At 47.6% G+C, this 9,439-nt stretch overlaps 1 protein-coding gene across 1 annotated transcript in view; it reads right to left on the reverse strand.

Moving 5' to 3' along the window:
- Positions 1-9,439, reverse strand: part of KIF28P — a 75,527-nt gene that overhangs the window by 31,236 nt on the left and 34,852 nt on the right. The window contains 3 exon segments of the mRNA XM_011955776.1: positions 22-105; positions 2,271-2,338; positions 4,721-4,832. Of these exon segments, the coding sequence (XP_011811166.1) occupies positions 22-105; positions 2,271-2,338; positions 4,721-4,832 (264 nt within the window).

A 9,439-nucleotide genomic window follows, 5' to 3' on the forward strand; every position in this document is an offset into this window, starting at 1 on the left:
ATCATGGAGTGTCTACATCTGGGCAACAGCTTGCTGTTCTCCGACCTTGACTCTCTCATCAGTGTCCAGGTGTTGACCACTGCTTTGTTCCGGATCTTTTTAGCCCTTTCATGTGCAAAGATGGACGCGCTCTTAGGCCTGGAGCCCCTTGTCGGAGCAGCAGCACCCCACCCCCAGGCCCCCCGCCCCAGGTGACTTGAGATTCCACACCAGGTCTGGTTCCATTCAACCATTAAGACCAAAGTGACTGAATCACCTGCACAGTTCAAATAAACACGAGCAGCTCAGCCAGGCCGGGCCTCAGCTCCTGACACGTCCTGGGACCTGAACACACTCAGCCAATTGGGCTGACTTGGTTAACCTAAGAACCTGCCCAATCCCTGTTGCTGCTGAAATAACTCCCGGCCTGGAGGCTGTCGGGACCGCTCTGTGCGTGCGCCAGGCTGGGAGGCACCTCAGAGGTGTTCCAGGTCACTCCTTCTGATGTTGTCAGAGAAAACAGATACCCCCAAATACTGCATGGGATATACAGTAAAACATTCCTTGTTCTCCGAAATTTCAATGTAACTGAGCACCTTGTATTTTTATTTGCTAAATCTGGTAACGGTACCCCTTTCATTTTACACAGGGGAGATGGAATCAGAGTTTACAAGTCCCACGGGCTGTGGGCACCATTTTCTCTTTCCTCTATATCACATGGTCTCTCCTGTAAAGACTGAGAGCCACAGATTTGCACCTGATAAGCAGGGAGAAAACAAACGTTCTGGATACCATTTAAGGCAAAATTCGATCTAAAGCTCTGAGCTTACACTGGGCGCGGTGGTGCACACCTGTAATCCTAGTGCTTTGGGAGGCCGAGGAGGGAGGATCACTTGAGTCTGGGAGGTTGAGGATGCCATGTGCCACTGTACCCCAGGCTGGGTGACAGGGTGACACCCTATCTCAGAAAATAAAAATAAAACCTGAGCTTGTGTCAGATGCTGGAAGATAATGCCTCATGTGTGACACAATACTGAGGCTGGGCAGTGAAGCATGAGAAGGAAGACATTTGTCACCAACATGCAAGTGCTTCTCTGTGCTGAGAAGAGGGCCAGAGAAAAGACCAGAAGGGGAGGCAGTTCCTGGGTGGCATCGTTGTGACCACAGTTCCCAACCCTCCCTCACACACCAGGCAGAACTCTGCTGGGCACAGTTCGCACACACCTCCCGCGGTCAGAGCTCTCCCCAGTGCTGAGAATGAGGAACGCTGGCTCAGCGGAACGGGATGGGGGAGAGGTTCTATTTCTTGCCCATGGTCACAGCTGCCAGGGCCAGACTCTGACCTCTAAGCCCACAGACCTGGCGAAGGACATATCAGGGCTGGCAAGTAAGTTTCACCTCACATGCCAACTCCAGCTGCCCAGAGCCGGGTCTGACAGTCCCAAGCTCCTGCCCAGACTCGGTGGGGAGCTGTTCTGGTGGATTCCCAAGGCTGGCCTTCGCCTGAGGAGGAGCAGGGCAGCATGTGGGGAGGGCCCTCCCGTGGCCACAGACGCCCCTCTCCCCACGCCTCTCTTTCTTACAAGGTTCAGGAGAGCAGGCTTGGAACGAGCTGCAGAGGCCGAGGAGCAGGAGCTCGGCTTGGTGGCAGCCTCCCGTAGTACTGACCGAGTGGGCCTGTCTCCCAGCCAGGTGGGTGGGAAGGAACCTGGCAGTGACAGCCACCCCCTCCCTGGCGACTCCTGTGGCCATCGGGCCACCTCCACAGACTGCAGGGTGCGGTGTGGGCCCTGGGAAGGGCGGTAACTGACAGTGTGGAGAGCTGGTCTGTGCAGGGGCTGCAGGGCGGCCCAGCGAGTGGCTCTGACCGAGACGCTGTCGCTTACAGAGCTCATCTGCATTTGTCATTAGCACAAAAATCCCCTGCCTGGCACCATTCTCTACCCATGCCCTGTGCAACCGAAGGAGAAAGCTGTGGATAGCCGTGCTATTCGGCAGGAAAACACGGGGACAGATCAGGCCAATCACATCAGGACTGGCATCCGCGCCGCCCCCATCCCCGAGCCCCCAGCTCTGCTCCCATCCAGGACCCAGCGACACAGCCCTGCCCCGAGGCTCCAGGTCTCCATTCTTTCCCCTCGTGTTTTAGTTCCTTTCATTCCTCTCTCTCACGTCGTTTCGTTTTCCTCTGGGACCCCCTTCCCAGTGCCAACCCCTGCAGTCTAAGAGCACTAAGACTTTGCTAGATTTAGAACGTAGAACCGCCATGGATGATAAATATTCAGACGTACCTTTCCGCGTATCTTAGTGTTGATAAAGTTTCCTCATAGCAGATCTCAGCTGGACTTACGGCCGCAATCTGTGGAAACATCCCGTTCAGACTTTGTTACTAATAGAGGAATTTATTGTTATTAAAGCAGCTCATATTCACAGAACAGTTTGGCATCTTGTAATTTATGATATCGTTCCAATTTTACCGTTTAGAAATGGAGGCTTAGAGGAGTGCCTGAGGCCACCTGCTAAGCTGGGGCTCGAACCTCCCCTGCCTAACTCATACCTGTGCTGCCAGTCGTGGGATGGCCGCCCTCAGGACTGAGTCCTCTGTGGACTCCTTCGGGAGCTTGAGTGACGGTTGAATGTTAGCCTCAGAGACCTTGCTCATTTCCTGACAGCCACTTGTGTGGTTTCAAGTCTGGCTGTTGACTTTATTTATACTTATATTTTTTTGAGACAGGGTCTCACTCTGTCATCCCGGCTGGAATGTGGTGGAGCAATCATGGTTCACAGCCTCGACTTCTTGGGCTCAGGTGGTCCTCCTGCCTCAGCCTCCAGAGTAGCTGGGACTACAGGCAAGCACCACCACACTCGGCTAATTTTTGTGTTTTTTGTACAGACAGGATCTCCCTATGTTGCTCAGGCTGGCATTGAACTCCTGGGCTCAAGGGATACACCCACCTCGGTCTCCCCAAGTGCTGGGATTAGAGGTATGAGCCATCGCGCCCGGCCTTGACTTTGGATTGATTGTTCCAGAATTCAGAAAAGTTTTCAAATCAGAAGCAAACTTTGTGATGACTGGGTGGGCAGATCACTGAGGATGGCTGGGGAGGGTGACTGGGGAGGGTGACTGGGGAGGGTGGCTGTGGCAGCTGCCATGTAGCAGCACATCCTCGGTGGGCCGGGAGGCCCGTGACCCAGAGTACTGGGGGCCCGGGAAGTGATTGTTTACGTTTGTCTAACTTCACAGCTGTAAAGCTTGTTCGTTTATGTCATCTCGTTTAATCATCATGGCAATATTTTCAGGTAGATTTTTATTATCACCACTAAAAATTAAGGCTGTGAGACATTTGTGCTAAAACTGGGATTGGTGCCATAGAGACTGGACGGCTTGGCTGTCGACCTTGCAGGTCCTCTGTTCTTTTTGCTTCTTGAGATGATGGATGCCACCCTCGGCCTCTCCCCACCGCGCTCCTCTGTGAACGCACCACACTGCCGTCAGTCTCCCTGTCAAGTCTCGCAGGTCCGGGCGTCGTCCTGTGGGTCTCAGTGGCTTTGCACACATCTGCTGAGACCCGCTAGGTTGAATCTTGTAGGTTAACGTTCAGAGAGCATCTTACGTGCCTTCTTGTGTCCCAGGTTTTTGGGGGGATGTCCCGTTGAGCCCCGCAGGTAACTGACAACCAGAAAAACTTTAAAATGAAGTATTGAAAACAGGATTAAGTGATTAACAGTAAGGGTGTGTTTGACTGTGGATTTTGGAGAGAAATGCATGTAACTGGTCCCGACAGGGAGCATTTCTCTCCTAAGCAGGACAGCAGAGTGGAGGCCAGCGCCGGCTGGGGGCAGAGTTCACCACATTTTGTCCCTCCCTGCAGCTGAAGCTGAAGAGCAGAGTCCTGATTTTAACACATTCCACGATGTACCCACTTGGCAAATATTCGATAATGAGATTCCAGAGCCTTTGCTGAGATAACACGGGTGCAGCTGCTCTCCAGGCTGGAGAAACACAGTCACACTGATTTCCAGCCTTGCCGGGGAACGACTCTGCTAACGTAGAATAACATGACATTGCTAGTTGTTTTTTTTAATGGTACTAGTTTTTTTCCTGATAATAAAAGTAGCGTGTATTCCTTGTAGAGAAACTACCGAAAAGAATAAATTTAAAAATTAGTAATATAGAAACATTGAACATTGTGCTAGAGGACGAGAAGTTACGAGATAATGGTAGGTCATCATTTGTTAGTCCTGAGGGGGAAACAAAACAAGGCCAGGTGCAGTGGCTCATGCCTGTAATCCCAGAACTTTGAGAGGTCGAGGCAGAGGCAGGCCGATCACCTGAGATCAGGAGTTCAAGCCTGGCCAACAACTTGTCTCTACTAACATCAACTCGTTAGTAGAGACGAGTTCAAAACCCGTCTCTAATAAAAATTTAAAAAAAAAAAAAAAAAAGCCAGATGCGATGATGCATGCCTGTAGCCCCGGCTACTCGGGAGGCTGAGGAAGGAAAATCGCTTGAACCCAGGAGGTGGAGCTTGCAGTGAGCCGAGACTGTGTCACTGCACTCCAGCCTGGTTGACACAGTGAGACTCAGTCTAAAAAATTTAAAAAAATTGCTAGGCTAGGTCAATGCAAAGTACTATATTATATTACAGGTGTGTTGGGAATAATTTTAATCACAACAGCAACAACAATAACAACTACGATAGCAGAATCAGTGTAAAACGTTGTAAGAAAGGTATTTTACCAGAGCAGTTCTGCTGTTCCTGCCCAGAGCTGACTGGAGCAGTTTGGTCAAAACAGAATCTCTGTATGGAACATGCAAGACCTTCTTCCCCATGGCTGCATCAGCCAGAGCACTGGAAGAAAAAGAAGATGCAAGACAGAGAAAAGGAATGCCTCAAGAAGAAATCCGCCTTCCTTTGGGATAAGTCGGACACAGCTCTCAAATCCCCTCTTTGCCCCCATAAGCCTGACGATTATATCCAATAGCAGAGATGCCTTCTGTCATCAGTGCTGGAGTAAGCTAGCTAAACACCAGCCTGACTCCTTCTCCAAAATCAACCCTGGAGAAGCCATAACCTGGAGGAGGAAGCCCAGGTCTGAGGAACAAACCACCCAAACCTGCGAGGAAAACCCGAAGAGCCTGCAGGTTACTGTAAGTTTGTGTGTAGAGAAGGAGCTGCAGTTGAAGGAAGGAGGTGCCAGGCCTGGCAGTGTGCAGATAGGTGTGGGGGTAGTTTTAGGGCCTTTTCTTGCCTCATGCTGCCTTAAGATCCCATAAAGTTAGGACCTCGTCTGACTATAGCCTCAGGATAGGAGTGATTGAGAAGCACCTGCCCCGCTCCAGTGGCCACAGAGAAAGCAGTGTTGGCACCGAATAGAGTAGGGAAGCATGCAGGGAGATCCCACCTGTGAGAGCTTATAACCACAAACCGGCCGGGCACCGTGGCTCGGCCTGTAATCCTGTTACCCCAGCACTTTGGGAGGCCGAGGTGGGCAGATCACTTGTGGTCAGGAGTTCAAGACCAGCCTGGCCAACATGCGAAACCCTGTCTATATTAAAAATACAAAAATTAGCCAGGTGTGTTGGGGGCACCTTAATCCCAGCTAGTCAGAAGGCTGAGGCAGGAGAATCGCTTGAAACCAGGAGGGTGGAGGTGGAGGTGAGCAGAGATGGCACCACTGCCTGGGTGACAGATTGTCTCAAAAAAAAAAAAGTAAAAAAGAAAAAAATTATAATGACAAACCTATAAAATTCATCTAGCAGATTTGGAAAAGAAACAAAATGATTTTTTTAGGAAAGAAGAAATATAGTAATTAAAAACATGATGGGTAAGTTTAACAGCAAATTAGACACTGCCTAGTTGGAATTAGTGAACTGAATAGTTCTGAATAAATTATTCCGATTGCAGCCCAGTGACAGATGAGAAACAAGAGAGGGAGTTTAGGAACCACAGGGGACAGAGTTAGATCCCCCAAGCAGTCTAATTGGAGTCCTCGAAGAGAGGAAGAAATGGGAGATAAAGCTGGAAGAGGAGACTGAGATATTTTATTGTAAAACGTCATTGTAGGGAATGGCATTTTATGTTGCAGATTTTACATTTTTTCAGTCTGAAATACAATGAAAAGAACCACTTAAGGCCAGGCGCGGTGGCTCACGCCTGTAATCCCAACACTTTGGGAGGCCGAGGCAGGCGGATCACCTTAGGTCAGGAGCTCGAGACCAGCCTGGCCAACATGGTGAAACCCCATCTCTACTAAAAATACAGAAAATAGCTGGGTGCGGTGGCGGGTGCCTGTAATCCCAGCTACTCCAGAGGCTGAGGGTGGAGAATTGCTTGAACCCGGGAGGTGGAGGTTGCAGTGAGCCGAGATCGCGCCACTGCACTCCAGCCTAGGCAACAAGAGTGAAACTCTGTCAAAAAAAAAAAAAAAAAAAGAGGAAAAAAAAAAGGGAGATGATAGGTGAGAGATAATGGCTGAGAATTTCTGAACTGATGAAAATCATTACTCTGACTGGATGCAGTGGCTCACATCTGTAATCCCAGCACTTTGGGAGGCCAAAGTGGGCAGATCTCGAGGTCAGGAGTTTGAGACCAGCCTGGCCCACATGGTGAAACCCCGTCTCTACTAAAAATACAAAAAAATTAGCTGGGTGTGGTGGTGCACACCGATAGTCCCAGCTACTCAGGAGGCTGAGGCAGGAGAATCCTTTGAACCCAGGAGGCGGAGGTTGCAGTGAACCGAGATTGTGCCATTTCACTCCAGCCTGGGCAGAGACTCCGTCTCAAAAAAAAAAAAAAAATCCCTACTCCATAAAGTCATGAAGGCCCCAAGGGATTCCAAAGAGGAGGAAAAGAAATAGGTTTACACTTAGATGCAACAACATAGTGAAACTGGAGAACACCAAAAACAAAGAGAAAAGCTTAAAAGCAGCTAGGAGAAAAAAGATTATCTTCAAGAAAAAGCAGTCAGACAACCAGTTGACAATGGGAGAATGCTTTCTGTGCAGAAAGAAAATGCTACCCATCTAAAATTCCATACCCAGTGAAAATGTCTTTTTAAGAATGAGGTGGCTGGGTGCAGTGGCTCACATTTGTAATCCCAGCACTCTGGGAGACCAAGGCAGGAGCATAGCTTGAGCTTAGGAGTTCGAGACCAGCCTGGGCATCGTGGAGAAACTCTGTCTCTACAAAAAAATACAAAAATTATCTGGATGTGGTGGAATGTGCCTGTGGTCCCAGCTACTTGGGAGGCTAAGGTGGGAGGATTGCTTGAACCTGGGGGTGTGGAGGCTGGAGTGAGCTGTGATTGTGCCACTGCACTCCAGCTTGGGTGACAGAGTGAGACCCTGTCTCAAAAAAAATAAAAGAATGAGGTAAAAATAAAGATATTTCAACCTAACAAAAACAGACTGCCACCAGCAAATTATCACTAAAGGAAACCCTAAATAATACACTTCAACCAGAAGGAAACTGACCTTAGATAGCAGCTCTGAGGTATAAGAATGAATACATTTTAAAAAAAGATAAACGTGAATGAACACTGTGTAAAATAGTGACAATGTCTTTTGGGGTTAAGGAAGAATAGAATTGAAATATATAACAAAGAAAAAAATATGTAACTGTCACATGTAGGATGAAGATTCTTGTATCATCCAGGAGGATTTATTACATTTAGACTTTAACCACAGATTTAAGAGCCAAGAAACAGAGTTAAGTCTATATTGGCCAGGCACAGTGGCTCACACCTGTAATCCCAGCACTTTGGCAGGCCGAGGAGGGAGAATCACTTGAGCTCAGGAGTTCGAGACCAACCTGGGCAACATGGTGAAACCCCATCTCTACAAAAGCTACAAATATTAGCCAGGCATGGTGGTGCATGCTGTAATCCCAGCTACTCAGAAGGCTGAGGCAGGAATATCGCTTGAGCTTGGAAGGTAGAGGTTGTAGTGAGCGGAGTTTGTGCCATTGCACTCCAGTCTGGGTAACAGAGCAAGACTCTGTCTCAAAAAAGAAAAAAAAAAGTGAAAAGCATATATTGAACTTTGATATGACAGAGCTCACTGGGGGAAGGAGGGACTACTCAACAAATGGAACTGGAAAGACGGGTAATCTATAAGGGAAAAGGATGAAAAGCATGCCTACCTTACATCAAACACAGAAATCAACTCCGGACGGATAGGAACGTAATACTCTAATTTTCTTAAACAGGAAACAAATGCAAAACATAAACCATAACCATAACTTCTGCTCATCAACAAACACCTTAAAGTGGAAAGACAAGCTAACTGGGAGAGATACTTTTAATACATTTACCTGAGAAAAGTATAATAAATATGTAAAGAATGCCTACAAGTCAATACAAAGGCAATAACTCAAGAGAATAATAGAAAAAAAATGTAACGGGCATTGCAAGAGGAAATACATTGCTAAGAAGCATATCAAGATGCTTAAACTCGTTAGTAACCAGGAACATCAAGACCATAGTAAGATTTATTTGCACCAACTTAATTGGTAAATATAAAGAAATCTGATAATATCAAGTCTTAGAAAAGATGTAGATCAATCCGATATCTAATACATTGCTGCTGGGAATGTAAATTGGTCCAACTATTTTGGAAAAGTCTGTTAACATCTTTCAAAATTGGGTATTCATACACCTTAGAACCCAACAATTTTAGTTATTTGTCTCTACGCAAACTTTAATACAGCCATACATCCCATAACCATGTGGTGGTCAATCACAGACTGTACACACAGCAGTGATGAAACCACCATATTTTTACTGTATCTTTTCTATGTTGAGATACACAAGTACTTACTGTTATGTAACAGTTGCCTGCGATATTCAGCCCAGTTACATGCTGTACTGCGGTATAAGCACAGCTGGGAGCAATCTTTTATAACAAATAGCCTGGTGCTCTGCAGGCAACGCCATCGAGGTTTGCGTAAGTACACTCTATGATGTTGATACAACAAAATCGCCTACTGATGCATTTCTGAGAACATATCCCCATTGGATTTTTGTTAGTTTTATTGTTTTGAGCCAGGGCCTCACTGTGTCACCCAGCCTGGAGTGCAGTGGCATAATCAGAGCTCACTGCAACCTCTGCCTCCTGGACTCAAGTGATCCTCCCACCTCAGCCTCCTGAGTAACTGGGATTACAGGCAGGCACCACCACGTCTGGCTAATTTAAAAATTTTTTTTGAGATGAGGTTTCGCCACATTACCCATGGTGGTCTCAACTTCCTTGGCTCAAGTGATTCACCCACCTTGGCCTCCATATTGCCATTGTTTTTTTGTTGTTGTTGCGTTTTATTGTTGTGTTTTGTTTTGACACTGTGTTTCACTCTTGTCACCCAGGCTGGAGTACAATGGTGCCATCTCGGCTCACTGCAACCTCCACCTCCCGGGTTCAAGTGATTCTCCTGCCTCAGCCTCCCGAGTAGCTGGGATTATA

The sequence above is a fragment of the Colobus angolensis genome, unplaced genomic scaffold (assembly GCF_000951035.1).
Source record: "Colobus angolensis palliatus isolate OR3802 unplaced genomic scaffold, Cang.pa_1.0 Scaffold40, whole genome shotgun sequence".
In the NCBI taxonomy this organism is placed as follows: Eukaryota; Metazoa; Chordata; class Mammalia; order Primates; family Cercopithecidae; genus Colobus; species Colobus angolensis.